At 40.5% G+C, this 18,230-nt stretch overlaps 1 protein-coding gene across 1 annotated transcript in view; it reads right to left on the reverse strand.

Moving 5' to 3' along the window:
• MNAT1 (MNAT1 component of CDK activating kinase) overlaps positions 1 to 18,230 on the reverse strand; it is a 117,764-nt gene that overhangs the window by 73,351 nt on the left and 26,183 nt on the right. The window contains exons 2-4 of the mRNA XM_021554535.4: positions 10,238 to 10,390; positions 8,588 to 8,661; positions 167 to 270 (exon numbers count right to left, since the gene is read on the reverse strand). Coding sequence (XP_021410210.1) covers positions 167 to 270; positions 8,588 to 8,661; positions 10,238 to 10,390 — 331 coding nt within the window. The remainder of the gene's footprint in view (positions 1 to 166; positions 271 to 8,587; positions 8,662 to 10,237; positions 10,391 to 18,230) is intronic.

Genomic DNA, 18,230 nt, shown 5'->3' on the forward strand with positions numbered 1-18,230 from the left:
TCCTCAAAATAAAGCATAACTACTTTTCAGCTATCAACCTCAATATTCAAATACAAAGAACTCTACATAGTGCTTTCGGCTTTGATTTGTTTTAAGAAAGTACTCCACAAATCCTTTAATTCTTATACAAATGAATAAAAATTGTAGGGGAGAGAAGTTAACTAACCAGTTTTAGCTTATTCTTCTGAATGACTTCTTTGTTATCCTTTTGATACAGCTCCATTTTCTTTTTGGTGTTCTCCAAGTCCACATTGTTGGTCAAGTTAAATACTGCATACATATTATAAAGACAGAAAGCAAAAGTATTAGGTCAGCATGCATGACTATGACAAAGAAACACTATTCTTATGCTCTGTATCCCTTCTAGCCAAATATAAACATTGCAGTAACAGAACCTATTTAAACATGCCATATAAAGACAGAGACAATCTGCTAAGTCACTGCACTTCAACAAAAGCCAGAAGAGTTTCCATAGGTTTACACATCTGTAGGAGATTAAAATTTGAATCTTGAATCCCATTTTGTGACACTGTAATGATACACATGAATAATCATCATACTGTTCATAAAACACTGACCTTTCCAAGTAGCAGTTATAGCTAAGAACATGGTGATTCCTGTAAAATTAAATTAGACCAAACACAGGCATATGAAGACAAGGTTGGAAATTAAGTCACTCCATTTCACAGGGAATATCTGATGCACAAAGACTACAGTGACTGAATTCTCAGGTACACAAAAAAAACCTCACATTACTTGATAACTTAAAAGGCACCAATGTACAATTACCTTTATTATGAGGAATCTGCAGATGCTTGCAGATTAATAGGTCAACTGACATTCTTTTGATGTCTCTCAATGGTGACAGACTATATCTCATGTAATTATGAGCAAGCAGGGTCAGCCAGCAAGCTCCATAGTTTAGCACAACATTCCCAATTATCTACACATGGATATCTCAAGAAATTGAACAGTTTCTATAATCAACAGCTTGAAAGATGTAGATGGTTTGGATGATTTGCAATTTGATACAATGCCTGAGCCCTTCACCTCTAGGTCACTGGTTCACTTGTGGGTCAAGTGAATTCCAACTGAACACCATTATCACTGGGAAGTCTCCTGGTGATCCCCATCCTTAGGGGATGCTGGGCTCATGCCCGTGGCCTTAGAGCTACTGAACAGTGCCAGCACAGAGCACTCAAAGCCTCCAAGAGCTCTGTCACATGCCTACAAGAGCAGCAAGGAAATTTGTGCTGCCATTGATAAATCCTCCACAAGAAACAACCGCGCAGTTACCGTGCAGCAGCAGACCCTAAAGGGAAGGAGGATCTTGTGGAAACTCCAGCATGGCACTTGGGAGGTTTTGGTTCAGTTCTCTCTTCCCAGGGTTTTAGGCAACCAGGGCCAAGCCAAGCCTGGGCACAAGCACCACTGCCAAGTCATTTGTACCAGTGAGGCTGCTAGAGAGGAACAGAAGGAAGCAGCATGAAGTCTGTTGTTACTCATCAGGGTAACAATCTCAGTTTGGAGAACATCATATCCCTTCTTTCATCCTCCCCACAGGTAACATGGCAGAAAAGAGCACTTAGGAGGATTCCAGGCAAACCAAATCAAAAGCAGCCCAGACTGGCAAACCAGGAGAGAACAGTGAAGGAAACATCAAGACATCAATGCCAGGAGCAAATGGAGGTAAGAAGAAACAGGAAGGTCCAAAGTGGTAGAGCTGTGGGATGCAGGTCAGCTCTACAAGCCCAGCTCATTGCTGCATTCCTGCTCTTATTTCTGCCCCTCTCCCCAAGCACAGGCCTCACTCTTTCTCCTGCTCTGATTCCAGAACTCCCTTAGATACTCTGCAGTGTCAAGAGAAATCCCCCAGTAACCTGAACTGGCTCAACACAGGGGCTGAGTGCCAGAGAGGGTACCAGGGAAATAATAAAAGGGTACAGATGGGAATAGGAATACTTTCTTTCCAGGAGTACCAAACCACCACATGATCTTGCTCTTATTAAAAATACTCAATTTCCTCAAACTGCAGCAAAATTGCTCACCAAGATACAGCTCAAGAACTTCCTAACCTTACAAAAAAAAAGAAAAAAACAAAAACCAAAAAACACCTGTATTTATTTTTCCCATTTTCCAAATCATAAGCAGTATCAAGAGGAATAACATTTCAGTTCAGTCTGGCTCCTGAACCAGCTGAACTCATCCAGCCCCACCCCACCATCCTCAGTTCAGAGGGAAGATCTAAGATGGCTGAGTTTGTGCTTTAAGAATTTCAGAATCAACACCTGAGTTGAATTTTTGAATTTTGCTACTGTTCCTGGGCAGACCACTGGGCCTCTGTACTGGAGGTCTCCCACTGGTAAGAATCAGGAAAAGGGAAATAAAGGTTCCCTTCTCCTACACACCACCTGTTGTATCTCCACACTGTAGCTTCAGGCAACACTTCTCCCTGAGGTCTTGATCTTATCCCAGCTGGGGCCTCTGGGCACTACCATAACCCAAACAAGCCATTTAAAGTTCAGCTCCTTGGTTTTTGGAAGCAAGCTACAGATCCCAAATGTTTTGGGGTTTTTTTCCCTCTCCAAAAGGCATAATATTTTCCCATTTCATGTTGTGACAAACACACACTTTTTGGTTGTAGCAACCTCTCCTTAGTAAAACATTATTTTAGTCTAAATATTTAGTATATTAATGGTGATCTGACAGCCAAATTTCCAGCCTACAGTTGCCCACTGACAAGAAGTTTTAATATTTGACTATTAGGGCAGAGAAGAAGTGTCATATAAAAATGCTGGCACACAATCAGCCCAGGGCTCTGCAGCGACAGCAGCTGCATGGCAATGTCAGCACTTCCTACAACTTAAATCCACACAGCAGCTCTCAAAACTCTTCAATGACGACACAAGAAAGAAATAGCCCATGAGCCATGCTGTGCTAGCAGGATGCCCAGATGCCACCTTCAGGTACATGAGGAGATGCCAAATTGCCTTTAGGCTCCTGAACATCATGAATATTTCTCTAAAAATAAATCTAGCCACAAGCTGATGAGCTCTGTTTTGCAATTACTGCTGTTTGAAACCTTCAGGGTTTGGGTTTGTTTTTTTTTGCTTCTTTCTCAGTTATCTTTAATAAGTTCAACTGGTCACAGTTTGGTCAGTAAAACAAGAAGCTTAAGATTCAAAACTCATACTGGGGAAAAGCAGGCATGTTTTAATCACTTGTAGATGTCTACCTTTATTGAGAACTGCTTATAAAAATGGGTGCGTTTTGGTACTTTACAGGAAGCAATATATCTATCTAAAAAAAAAAAAATCTATTTCTGCATCAATGTTTGGGAAATTTTCAGCAGCCACCTGCATAGGCACCCTGAAAAGCCACTGCTCTGCTCATGGTGGCAGCGTTTATCCCCCCTTGTTTTCCTGCTGTGGCTGGAACCAAACCACAGCCACAAGCCTCTCAGCAGTCAGATCTGCTCACACCATGCTGACTCTGCTGTGCCCATTTTATCCTGCTTTGTCACTCAAGGATATCGTAGGACACCAGCAATCAGAGATTCTAACTTCCAGCCCCCTCAACAGCCACAGGAAATTTGTCCCAGAGAATACTGATCTATAGCCATTGATGAGAAGCATTATCCTGGTCCTAAACACCTCCTCCTCAACACCGACTAGTCCACATTTCAAGAGTGGAAACACTTAAGAGATTTTGTTGCAAGACTGGAAACAGTGTAAAAGAGTGTTAAAAAGTGTAAAAAAAAAAAAAAAGGCAAAACAATGGAAAGTGTAACACGTAACCTGGATCTGCCTCCATCAACTTCAGTGTCAACAGCTGCCTTTTAGTGCATGAAAACAGCATCTTCCCTCCTACAATAAACACCTACCAGCAAAACAAGCTGCTCTTTGACCCTGCATGGTTACCAGTGGCCGGCCGGCCAGCCAAAACATCTTTCAACATAATTTCTAATAAATTTTTCATGAGCTTCAAACGTCTTTTCATCAATATTTATAGAATACAAATTCTTGCCATTGTAGCCTCACAATACAGCTGACAAGTCTGCTTTGCAAGGGCCACTAGGGCACAGAAAAAAATTAAGATATTATTTCCCTCTCTTGTCCTTTGCCCCCTCCACAAGTTACTTGGCATTTAAAACCCAACAACTATAAAACCAAAGAACACAGTTGCTAACACTCCACATACAAACTTTAACATAGGACTATGCAGCACTTTTTTTATTTGGCCTGCTTTGAGTTTTGCCAGAAATTTATTTTAAATATACTTCATCACTCCAAAAAAAAAATTATAGAACTAGAAGAACTAGAAAGAGTTAAAAATCCCAACTCATATGCTACACCTACCCTAAAAAAATATTGGTGTAGATCTGAATATGAGTGGCAAAGCAGATGGCTGGTTTGAAAAGGTTTCAAAGAGAAGACAGACTTATTTTTGTCCATGTTGAAATATAGCATAAGCCGATATAAGAGGCCTGAAGCCCTTCAGGGAAAAGAAACAGAAGCTGTTTTGTATGCAACAATTATTTATCTACTTATCCATCTCACATTGGTTGGTTTATAAAATGACTTGCCTTGAGACATCTGTTAAGTATAACAGGAAGACTATTGTGTTTTTGTGAAACATTTCATTCTATTTAGGTGAAACTACCAAGTTCTGAAATTCAGCCTCTACAGGGACTTTCTCTGTTTTTCAAAACAACAACGTTCATTATACAATTCTACAACAAATGGAGAAATATTTCCCTTGTTATAAAAAAGAATGAGACCAAAATATTAATTAAATGGCACAACAATTTGTCTAGAGACATAGCAGTATGAATGAATATCACTGCACTACAGGACTAAGTCCCTCAAAATCTCCCTGTTTCAGATTAAGACTTAAAATTATTAGCATTAGTTCATTATAAAGAACATTCCTCCCATCCTACTACAAACAACTCCTAAATTAACATCTCCCTAAAACCCCAGATTGGGAATGGCAGAGTGCTACAGAAGGAGACACAACCTCATCCTCAGTCTGCCTGGGATGTCCCATGCTACTGTGGCAGCTTCCCTTGGTGCTTTTGATGCCTGACCCCTAAAAGGGGTAGGAGTGGAATGAGGGGGAGAAAAGATGGAAAAGAATTTCACAGGTCCTTTCCAACCAACATTTCTGGGACTATAACAAAATAATCCTCAGAAACAAAAAGAAAACCCACAGTTAAGCCAGAAAAGTCTAGTTAGGTATCAATGATTATTTCTATTTATCCTCAGCAGTTTTTTACTGAGTCAACAACTTTTCCAGAAGAGCTGTAAACACCAATGAATGACTGAAATCACTTAGCCCCATCACTCTAAGACAGACCATTTTGACTGGAACAGTGTGATGACTGAAACAGATCTTTGATAAAGCTGCCCAATTTCCAGTTGGGTTATTGCCTGTGTCAGGACCAGCAACACCATCCTCGAGAATACACACACAGAGGGGGGAAAAAAACCAAACCACAAAACAATAAACAGTACAACCCACAAGTGATCACAGATAACAAAACCCTTTCTATCCAAGGATCACTTGTCAGATAAGTGTTCTGAGAGGCAGCCAGTATTGCATAAAGTCCTGGAGGATCAGGGAGACACAGGAATACACAAATAACAGCAGCCTCCTTCGGAGCAGAATGCTTTTTAAAAAGCAGCAATTACCCATAACCATTGTGCTGCGGTAATGCCTGGGGGCCTCACTCAGGTACCAGCAGAAGGTGCCAGGCACACGCTGGGAGGCGGGTCCTGCTCCAAGAGCTTTCACACAGGGCTTGAAAAATGGCCAGAGATACTCTGGGGAAGAAGAAATACTTGGGGAAAGAAGAAAACTAGAAAGAGCAAGAGAAATTCACATTGTGGTCACAAAGTGCAACTTGTAACAAGACCCAAAGGTTTAACCAGGTCCTTCTTCCCTATGGGCACAGACCTGACTCATTCAGACATTGTCCACACCTTTTCCAAAGGCAGGTTTTAACCCTTTCATTTTATTTTTATTCCTAGTGCTAATGACAACAAACTGTGTTTACAATGTTCTCAAATTGTCCAACTGATTTTTCTTTTGGGGAAAACTTGCTTTAAAATGTGGTTTTTATTTAAAGCCTTGTTTAACACATTTTAGCCCAAAGCATTATTCAGTGGCTGCACTCTAAACCATCTCAAAAACCTGTTTTTTATAATAGAAATCTTAAAAGGTGACTACCCTAATGTTTGTTTGACCTTCCCCCACACACACATGTTGCTGCACCATCCAACTCTTCTATTTCAATAGGAAAAGTCTGTAGGCAAAAAACAGCTGATATGAAGGGGGAAAATGTGTTTCAAATGAGGTCAGCAATTGCTGTGTCTCATTCCATGGCTAGTTTTGGAGCTGACCTACCTGGAATATTTGGAAAATCTATCAGAATCAGGGTCATGTGAAATACACCTATACAGGAGGATGTTACATTTTGTCTGCGCTAAACAACTACTTCATTTAAACCCCTACAACAACTCCAGAAACAAAACCTTCCAGCAAAGAGAAAAAAACAAAAGGTAAAGCTGCACTTTGACCCTCTCACAGAAAAACTGAAAGTTTGGGGCATGAGGAGAGGGGAAACCTTCCCAACCACCACCAGCTACTGCAAGTCTGCTGAATATTGGCTCCACAAAGCAAAGCTGCCCTGCACATCCTTTCTTTTCCATCTTGAAGCTCAGTTTTCCACATGAGCAAGCAAGCAGGGAGTTCAGAGACACACAAAAATGAAATAACTCCTCTCAGCAGTAAAGTGTGTAATTATCATACAGAGTCAATGACTTCTAACACACTGTTCAGTCACACCATTCACAACATGCACTGGAAATTCCCCACTGCCAGGTGGGGAATTCTGCCCAGGACCACAGCAGGGATGGGCTTGGAGACAAATGTGCAATGGGCTTTGTCACCAGGGAGAGCAAACAGGGCTTGAACTCTTGCCTAAAGTGGTGTTTTTGAATCTAACCTGTCCTTTGGGATCTGTCTGGAGTTGGGATATCAAAAATTAACTCACTGACAGTGAAAATTAAGAGTCTTCTGACTGCACCCCTTCTTTCCTCTCATCACCCTGGCTGCCACATGAACAAACTAGGATGCAATTGGACTTCAAACTTCAGATATTCCTCTCAGGTAATTAACTGCAATTCCTAAAAACTCCATCAGGCTTTTTCACTATGCATTTGCAGGGCTAAAATAATTATTCCCAAATAACTTTTTTTCATAGGGTTATTAAGACCAGCCAGATTTCTGCTGCTTCTAAAACCAAGTTCCCAGTACAGGATTTGGAACCATTTGCAATGTAACCACCTAATCTCAAGAGTTGTAAAATCATAACATCCTGCACAAATTCATGAGGTTCAGACAATTTCAGGCAAAACTTCAACTCCCTTGTTACAGATGTTGAAAAGTCCTGCAACAGCAGTTAAGTGGGAAATTGTATTTAATGCTACATGAAAAAAAGAAGTTTTCCTTCCCATGAGCACACTGATTCTTCGAGGATCCTCTGGCTATTCTTTCTATTAATTCCCTCCTTCCCCCATGCCATTCCAAAAAATATACAAACAAAGCTACACCCACATCATCTCCTCCAGATATCTGGACCCATGTAAGTGTGACTGGTGTTTCCCAGCCTCAGCCTCCTGATGCCAACAAAAACATGATACATTGCTCACAGCAGTAAGTGTGTTGGATGCATTTCTACAAGACACCACAGTGCAAAAAAGGAGCATGAGCTCCTTTGAGAAAAATGAAGGAAAAGTGTAATCTCCACGGTTTCCTTCAAATCACATTTACTACCCCTCCTGCAAGCTCTAAGTCACCTCTTCTTCCTCCAGGTCAAAAAAAAGGCTCAGAAGCTCATAAAAACCAAGAACAAACCATTTAGGAGTTGCTCCTTTGAACACATCCTTGTTTTTCTAAGCAAAACCCATCACTCCACCATAAATCACAAGTCACCCTAACTAAGAAGAAAATAAACTCTGTTGATAACATTGTCCCTTCCCCAAAGGGCAAAGTTCTGCTTCAGCTAATCCAAAGAGAAAGAAATCAACGTCTGTTCCTAAACCTTCTCCTTCTGCACAGAAACATTAAATGCTACCACAGTGGTATGTAAGGTCATCAGCTTCAAAGCTGCTTCAACTACTGTACTTGCAGAAGCAAAAATGATGAAAGGCACCATATGGCTTCTGTCATGGTAGATAAAGCTAATGGAGGGATATAATGAAAATTTCAATTTCTCCTCTCTTTGTTTAATCTTTGCCAGTGCAGCATTGACAGTCCCCTGCAAGCCTTTTTTTTCCAGCTTGCTTCCTCTTTGGATTGTGTTTTTTTCTCTGGCAGATAAAATGTTTTACTTAACAATGTCCTACGGTTCAGCAAATATGATTAAATCCAGAAAAAAAAGTAATTAGATAAAAATCTGGTACTATGATAAACCATATTACAGAAACTGAACTTAGACATTCTCATAGGCAGCTGAGTCAGAAGATAAAAGCTTATTGTCTTATAAGCACAGCACATGAAAAATTCAAGCATTAAGACTTACCAATTTCTTCTATTTCTTCCAAGAAATCGTTATATTCATCTAGAGTGGGAAAGTCTTCCTCTCTTTTATTGTATCTTTGAGAGAAGAGGAAAGTATTTATAAAACACAGAAATATGCAACTTCCATTCAACAAGGCTTTTGCTGCAAGCTGATTAAGCACTGATCTAGTTTTATCTACTGTTGCTTTGTGACTCCCAGACTGACCAGAATCTTTAATGGGAGACAGAAGTGCCTGCTCCAAAGGAAAGGAGGCAACCTGGAAGAAATCTGTGCTATCTTTGCCTGTTGTTTGCCAATTGCTTTTCCAGGGTTACAGGTAAACATGAGCACAGAGGCCAAGACAGAGTAACTCCCAGCCAGCCTCTTAATTAACAAAGGCAGAGACAACAGCAACACCCACAGAAAAAAAGCTTTTCTAGAACAATCAGAAAAGAGTTTGGCTTTGTGCCAACAACAGAAAGCTTATGTCAGCAGCAAACTGAACATGCTACACAATTATCTTATTTCATATCAATAGACCATTCCAGCACTCATATTCACCTCTTCAGAGCTGGAGAAAGTAAAAAGATGAAGGGACAATTGGCTTAGAACATGGACAGCTTTTGAAAGTCAAGACAGGCAGACTTTCTTCCCAAGAAAATATAAAGCTGAGCTTCTGCTTGATCTGTGGACCGTGACATCCAGGAAAATAAAAATCCCAAGAATTGAGGCCATATTCCAATTTGGGGGCATTTTTTCTGCCTCCTAAAAACTAATGTGACAAACCCAAGCAGGCCAAGCATTTTCCATGTTTATTCAATGTTTATTGACTTATTCCAGTTTGACTTCTGTTAACTTCAATAGACATTAAAATCCAACATCAAAATTATCACTGCTTTCCACATCAGCATCTTGGTATTCAGTGGCACAGTTTCCCCACATCTCAGCAACATCATATGATTCATTTACTATTGTACCAAGTTTTAGATAAAGGCTGACAAGCTTATAATTTACCTGTAAGTTCACTTAGGCACACACAATTCTCTCTGGATCGCTACATTTATCAGATTTTCTTCTATCAAAACACCAACTGGCTCCCATATTTTCCTTATAAAATGCTGCTTACTGGCCACAAGGAGAGAGATGCAATCTTAGACCTCATTTATCTCCATTTCAAGAGCTTTCAAATCTGCATGAAAGACTGGTAACACCAAGCTTGTAAGGAACCATTTCCACTAACAATTGCTGTGTGAAGCAAAAAACAATGTGAACTCTTTTGGCCATTTTGATTTTGAAGGGAACTGGCCTTCAACTCTCAGAACAGGTCCCCAGGGAACAAAACAATCAAGGTCTGTTTCTTGCTCTACTGCCATGTTCACCCCCTCAATATCTAATCATCTCCATTTTGGAGCCAAGTCTTTGCCAAAGAAGGCCACATAGAAACACTCAACAATTTCTAATGCTAAGAAGGAATCCCTCAAGGCTAAATTGAGAATTCAGCTCTTAATTGTTGCACAAAATCAGATTCTCTGAAATCCCTTCATGATAAATGGAGTCAAGTTTTATGGTTTGCAACTTAAAAAAAAGATCTCCTCTGTACTACTAAGTTAATTTTTAATTTTGATCCATGAAATACATCTACTCTCTGTTCTTTTAAATGGTGACACTCACATTTTCAGCACTTTCTTCCGGATTTCCACTTCCTTGTCGACAGCAGGATCCTCAAAGAGCTGCACCCTGAAGTTGCTTTTCCTCAGGGGGGTGTCACACTCATGGCAGTTCCCAGCCCCTCTCACAAACAGCAGCTCCACACAGCTCTCACATCTGTGGAAGAAAGAAGGGTGCAAAGGCACCCAGATGTTAAACAGGAACTGAATCACAGGACTGTGCCCCCTTTTTGCTGTTTGCACAGCAGTTCTCCCCTGATTTCACTCTTTCTGCAGCACCCACCAGAGGCAGGAGGCCAGGGCTCTCCACCCTGCCTGAGCAGAACAGGCTCAGCAGCACAAACACATGGATTCTCCCTGCCCAAACATCTCCAGCTCTTTGCTGGGACCAAGCATTAATCCAAACAAAATCATGGGGTCTGGATCAAGGGGAAGCTGTTTATTGTCAGCAGCAAACCCATTTCACATGGACCAGACTGTAATATCCTTATTCACTCTAAGCACCACCTCACTGCACAAAAAACCCTGTTTATTTTTTTGATGCTGCAGTGCAAGGAGAACTCAATCCAAGCATGGACACAAATCTTGCCTGCAGACATCCAAGCATCTGCCAGTCCTGTCACAGAGGAACTGCTGCAACAAACCTAAGTTAAACTCCAGCCCAGCAAAAGTAAAAGAATCAAAACTATTTCAGTCAACAACCAGCTTTATGCAGCTCTCCTGTGCCTTCTGGTAATACTTTTTAAATTGTATATAAAATAAACTTTACAGAGGCTGCACAGAAATAAACCAAAAATACCTTTGACCTAATGAAGACTTCAGATTTTAACAAGATACTTGCTGACCAGTCAGTTGGTATTTAACAAAGGCAGAACACACAACAAGAAAGCAGATTTTAAGAAAAAAGTACTTGGGTAGTAATAATGTGCAAATTTCTAGCAGAGGACAACACCTGCTGCAGTCATTTCCTACTGCTGGGGAGGCAAAGGGGAGCCTATTTATAGCTTTGCTATATTGGAGCCAAAGCAGTTGTACGTTAAGGGCAAAGCCATGTTTTACCTTCACAAACCCAGCACAAAAGCTAAACAAGGTAAGAGAAACAACACTGACATGGTTGAGAAAGATCTTAAACAAAACTTTCACACTGCTGACCTATCCCAAACTAAACTGGTTCCAGTCCTTACAGAGGCAGAGATGAGGAGAGCCAACCAGTTTTACCCAGCTTCTGTCGTCAAGATTAGAAAGTGGAAAACAAACATAATTGTATCTCACAATTAAAAAAAAAAAAAAAAAGCCTTTTTTTGTTGTTGCTAACACATGGAGATCTACAGCTTCAGCCTGCAACTTGCACAGCAGCTGCCAATGTCAAAGACCAAATATATTGAATTTACTTGGACATTTTCCTGCTCCAGAATTCCTTTAGTTATTAAACAAAGTGTAATTATAAATACAAATTTTCTGGGTAGGGAACGATTAAACTTCATTAGCCCACTAAGCCTGAAATTTAGAAGCTGCTGGAACATGGACTCAAAAAATAATGAGAAATGAATATAATGTACATAATGAAAGCAATTTATGTCCCCACTACAGGAGGGCCAAGAGTAAATGCAAGAGAGCAGGCAAGGCAGGGAAAAGCTTTTCTCCTTCCTCTCCCAACCTGTCTGTGCATGCAGGAGCCCAACATAAGGACAGCTTCACTGGCTCTATTCCGGCACCTCGTGCTGTTTGTGCCTCTCAACACAGCCAAAGCACAGAAAAGTCCCTGCCTCCTTTTTCCTAAGTTATAGAATAGGGAGTAAAGAGACAGAACTCAGCAGGTGGATCCAAGTGCAGGTGTTTGTATTGTTTTGTTATCACAGTATTGCCTAAGGACCAACAGAAAAGGGAGGGGTTCCATGTGCAGGATATTATTCACAGACAGTAGCACCTGAAACTACTTCACTCCCCACTTCCCTTAATCAAAGACACTTCAAGTTTGCACAGGACTTGACTATGGAAAAAAATCCCTCCTTGCAAAAGCACTTCATACAAGTGCTTCAATGCCTTCCCCAACTGAAAGCAGTTTCTAAGGCTGCAAAATAGCTTTCCATACATAAAAAGATGAGTCAACACCTCACTATGGGAATCCCACATCAGGTGATTGCATTCTCACTCACTCATGCACATCCACCCTTATATTTATTTGGAGATAATTCCTTCTGAATTCAAAGGGGGCTGTATGGGACAAGTCAAGGGCAGAGCTGGACTCACTCCATATCCTGCCTCCTCTCCCATCTCAAGACAGATGTAATACACACAGATCCCAAGCTCCCTTCCAAATAGATCTGTCATCCTTGCCCCCACAAACAGCAGCCACTCTGCCATCAATGGCAATGTCAGTCACACACTTCCATCTGATTCTTGAGGAAGGGAAAAAAGCCATTTTTCCCAACCCTGCTCCAAGGAATCCCCTTTGGTTTCATGCAGACCACTAATGTCAGAGCATGTGTCATCACCACGAAGGCCCATTGCTACAAAGGTGGATTTAATGAATTTGCTCACATCTTGAAATAAAGATTTCAAAATGTGACTTGAAAAAAATTATCTTGCACTGTAAGATTTAAAAATATATTTCTTTTTCACTTGGATTATCTAGTTAGCTAGTTATTAAATACATGTAGCAATTTCTGTGACTTCACCAAAGTCACAGAAACTCATTCAATAGCACAGAGGGACACCCCAACACCACAGCTGGTATTAGAGAGCTCCTCATAGCACACAAACCATGTAATTTCAGAAGAGCCTTCCAGTTCTTCCCAAGTCCAACTCTTCCCCACTGGCCTTACAGTAAGGAGAGCTGCCGGTGGAAGCAGGACACCATTCTGTACATCTTTCAAGCCATCACATTATATGTGGCTTTCTCCAAATGAGCAAAGCACCAAAGCACCTGCTTAATTCACCTTCAAATCAGGGCCAAAACAGATGGCACTGTGTTTTATTAAATGAGGAGTCTTAAAGAGGCAATTTTGCATTTGCATGTGTATTATGTATGCAGATATGCTACATATATAAGCTAATGATGACAAATGTTCTTATTTCAAAGAATCCCATCCATACATTTGTTCAATTCCGAGTTTGTCTGAAGACTACAGCCTCACAGGAGAGCTAAACTAACGGTGTGATGTTGCTGTTTCTCTTCACACCAAGGTTGCACAGCCCCTGCAATCTGTATTCTACTTCACATACTCACATTTCCTTTTGGATTTGAGTTTGTATCTTGAGAACATGTGATCAGGATGAAGATATGAAAATGCCCAAGGACTTACACATGGACATACAAGAGAGACAACTATCAGTACTGCCAACCAGGAACAATAAAGTCTCTTGGTCTTTGACACCAATAAACATTAGAATGGCTCTTTTTCATTTCATCCACAGTGGTTTTATCTGTTGCTCTTCTCTTCAACCCCCATGAAATATTAAACAAAAGGCCCATCCTCTGAGCATTCTAGAGCACCACATTTTTGGGAGAAGCAAACAATAAACATCTACATGGTTTGGCACCATCAGTGCACAAACAGCACTAAGGGCGCTCATGTTCAAGGACTTCAGGATTGGACTAAAAATGCTTTTGGTACACTGCAGAAAACAAGCAGAGGTTCGTCCCCAGAAAGCTGTTAAGATATTTATCAACTAAATTACACTGACTGGGAACTGAGTGTTTGTTTTGGACAGAGTGTCTTCAAAGGGTACAGGATTTGTGCCCAATCCTGCATTCCTCACATATGCACACATTCACTTCATGCAGGGATGATGGCAGACAAGGAATCAACCCTCTGGGACACTGAAGGATGAAAATGGCTCACAGCATTAGCAGAGCTTGATAGTGCTGCTCACTTTTTTAGCTTGGCTGGCAAGGGAGCAAACAAAACAGATTAAAGGAACAGCTATTTTCACCAGCAGAAACACAAGATATTCTCTCAAAATTTTAGATTCTGCTGAGCATTACAAAAATTTGCAGAACTTTAGATATGCAGCCATTAATCATTTCAGTAAAAAAAAAAAAAAAGTATGGCTTCTGCTGTTGACTAGGAGTATTACAGAATGAGTTACTACCCTTCTTTATGGTCTATTTTTAGTAGATAGACTCATTAAATAGTATCAAACACAATTTCTAAGCCTCTCTTTCTTCAGCTTTTATAACCAAGATGATTCTGTTATTTAAAGCAACAAAACAAATCATCCTCTCTACTATGGAAGAAACAGTTTTGATTAAAAATAATGCAGTCTTCAATATATAGCAAAGACTTGAGCCACAAACAAGAAGAGTGGAAAGAATCAGCAAAAATGATGTGTTTTCACTTGTTCCTCAATTTTGATGTCAGAGGGAAATTTACTTATAGAAGTGGAATGACTTGATTTATGGGGAGAGAATATTAAAAACCAGAAAACACACACATGAGAAAGCTTACAGAATGGCATCTAGTTTTTTAAATCAAAGATGATTCTAGAAACATTCCTGGGCTTCTTGGATTAGACAATTTGATATTCTCAAGCAGCGATTCTTGAACTGAGGCAAGAACAGCCCAGTCTAGGGAGAGAAGCTGTCAAACCTGTTTATTTCACAGCCTTCAGTACATTTAACAAGTCACAGTGGTTTCTGCTATGTAGCCAAGAGCTCATCAACCATTTGCAGCTTTATTTTCTGGGCTGATGGACTCAGCCTAGAAGGCAGGTTCTTCGTGGAGTCTGCAGCAACCATGACTTCTGTGAACCAAAAGAGTTAAAAGAACCCAGCTAAAGCCATTTTTTCATGTTACAGGATAAGGACCAAAAGCAGAGGAAAGAGAAACACAACTCCAGTGATATCAAGCACTTCTGAGAGCCTCAGAATAACAGAGCTTAAGACAACAATAGGGAGTTAGGGATAAAAATCAGTCTTCCTTTTCACACCTCAGCTTCAGGAATCCATAAATCCTTATTCAAGTATTTGCAGTAGCTGCTGCCTATGTTTTTTGGGCCATCTCTTCCCTGCCAAATACAAGAGGGAGATGGGAGAAGGTGATACCAATTACTCTCTCTCCCCGTCCTGTCCAGATTCTGCTAAGCTCAACCAGTGGGGATTTTGCTGTCCTTACCTTGTGAGGAGACAACTTCAGAATGCTCTCAAAACCTTATTTGGCCAAAAAACCCACACAATGGGTCTTGTCTTCAACTAGTAAATAAACAGGTCTCACAGACAGCCCACGTGCCATGCAGAGACTACAGCTCATCATGGCAATAGGACACAGCTTTCAGGCAGGAAACACAGCTCTATCAGATTCAGATGGGAAGTCCTCAATTCAGATGAGAATTTTGAGGTTTTAAACACTGCTGATAAGATATCTGCAGCTCCCTTCTCTTCAGCCCAGTCACACACATTGTGACACAAAATCTCGGAGATTGCTTCGCTAACATTTCATTTTTTTCAAAAGTATCAGGACTCCAGAGAGCTGATCTGAACTCTCTCCTTTAAGCAACAAAGCAAAAGCAAAAAGAGACTGGTGCTCTGCCTATATCTGTGTTATGTCAATTCTCAGCATCATCTGCCAAGCTTCTGAGAACACAATCCTCCTTCTAGACTGTTTATATCTTTTGGGAAAAGGATGCACGCACACCACTTCTGTTTCATTTTTGTTTTGTCAGACAATTTCTGCTCCATATTGCAGCAAAGAGGAGGTTAAATGAGCCCAGACATCTCAAAGATTTAGGAGACATTCAGGCACGGTTAACCCTATTTTCCACACTCCCATGTACATACTCTGCTATACAGACCAGTTCATCTCAGCTGCACCAGAAATAAAGCAGACCAGGTAGTGGCTGAACAACAGCCTTGACTGACTGGCATTTCAAAGGGAAAAAAAAAGACATACTGAGTCAATTAATAAAAAACATTTCCACCACCCATTGTGTTTGAACATCTCTACTACAAAAACATTTCAAGGGGCTTGGACCTGACAAGAGAATTTACAACAAGTTAAAACTTAAATCACTTTTATCCAGTAGAGATGAGCCTTTCTTTTTTCCCTAGAGGAAAAAAAAAATTAGAGATGCTTTTATGTTATTAACTCTCAATAGTATAGAAATAATGTTTCTATGGGTATTTAAATAAAAGTGGTTCTTTCTGACACAGTGCTGCTTAGTCAATTAAGGATACAATCACAAAAACATGTCTTACAGCACCATTCTGCCAGTTTGGTCAAACAACAGGCCAGTACTTGACAGACCAATTCTTAACACTTCAAGAGCAGCTGTGTGGCATTGAGAAATAAGTGCTTTCACAATGACTAGGCACACCAAAACCGACCCAGAATTTACTCAGTGTACCAGAACAACTACTCCAAATCCATTATGGTCTACTGGGCAAACACATGCACTAAAATAATAATTCAACTGTGTCAATAACCTTTTTTATTATGTTTTATTTTCCTTCAGTGAGAGCTTTGCAAGTTTTCAGAGTTCTCAACAAATATCAAATTAAATAGTTTATCAGGATCAACAGCTTCCCACACCACTCCTGAACTAAAGTCACAATTACGAAATCTCCCACATCTGTCCAAATTGCCGAAACTGCACTTTCTTAGACACAATCCAGCTCAACATCACCCACTGTCTCATAAGACAAACACATTTATCATTAACAAGTGTGAGATCTCACACCAGACTCCACATGAGATATGTTGCTCCCTTCTCCCTCCATATCCATTTCTTACTTCATGAGAAAGTCCTGCACCATGGTATGGGCTGATCTGCCCCCAGAGCTGACAGGTCTTACTAACCCAAGTACTCAGAGCACTCACTTACTCCATCACACCGAACACCTACATAAGCCAGAAATCACATGGAAAAAAACTAAAACATAGACAACCAAAGATAAACACTTGGAGGTCCTAAAATAGTCATAACAGATCTTTTATTTGAACTCTTTTACTAAAACAAGACTTCTACCTTCTGTCCTGTCTTTTCAACATATTTTAACAGTGCAACAACGGCATGTGGGAACAAGACAAGGAAATGTGGCTTTACGGTAAAAGGGGAAAAACATTAAAAGGAATTTGTGGCATGATGGGATATCCTGACCACATTACTGAGGGCTTGTCACAAGACACTCCCATATTTCATGTCTAATCTCAGAGTAAGATAAAATTGATAAGACACATCTGTCAGAGAGCCAGGTATACGACCAAGGTCTTCCAAAATACAACAGTGGTTTGGGGTCTCAATGGGAAACATGCAAGGCTTTAAAAGTCTTCAAAAATCAAAATCTTGACCCATCTTTTATAAAGATACTGTTGAGTGATCTCCAAATGCTGGCTCATCTCTCCTGGCTATTGGAAGGAACCAAGCCAAATTCCTGCCAAGAGCAGAGACTTGTGTTTGACTCAAAGCATGAAAAGTACACAGTGCCGTTTCCTCAAAGCTATTCAAATACGTAGACAGTGTGGGTGTATGTACACACAATTTAAAACAACTGAAAAAACAGCTTGGTGGAGCAATAACTGCATCACCCATGTCCTGGATAGCTCTGAAACCCCTATCAGTGCTCAAAAAACAAAGTGTAACAAAGTGATGTCCTCCCTACCACTAAACTTGCTTGAAGTGACTGAAAGAAGAAGTCACCATGACCAAGTGGGAGCTCCTGCATAAATCTTAGTTTATGATACAATAAAATCAATTGTTTCTTTTTATTTAATTACAAATTAAGGGCCAAACTCAAAGGTTAAGACATCATCTGCCATTCTGATAAGCAGCAGAAGTCCCAACAACCCTGAGTTTATATACTCAGCTTTGGAACACCAGAAATGCATCCCTAAGTGTTAAGTCAGCACCAATGCCAGAGAAGCTGCTGTAACCTGCACTGCTGTGCACAGTCCTTCCCCTGCTGTCCTCTCCCACAAGCCAGGACAACACTTGTGCAGCCACACAGTTATTTTTTGGGTTACTTTTCGGGTTCATTTTCAGCCAGATAAACTCTCCCA

The sequence above is a fragment of the Lonchura striata genome, chromosome 5, assembly GCF_050655825.1.
Source record: "Lonchura striata isolate lonStrDom1 chromosome 5, ASM5065582v1, whole genome shotgun sequence".
Classification (NCBI taxonomy): Eukaryota; Metazoa; Chordata; class Aves; order Passeriformes; family Estrildidae; genus Lonchura; species Lonchura striata.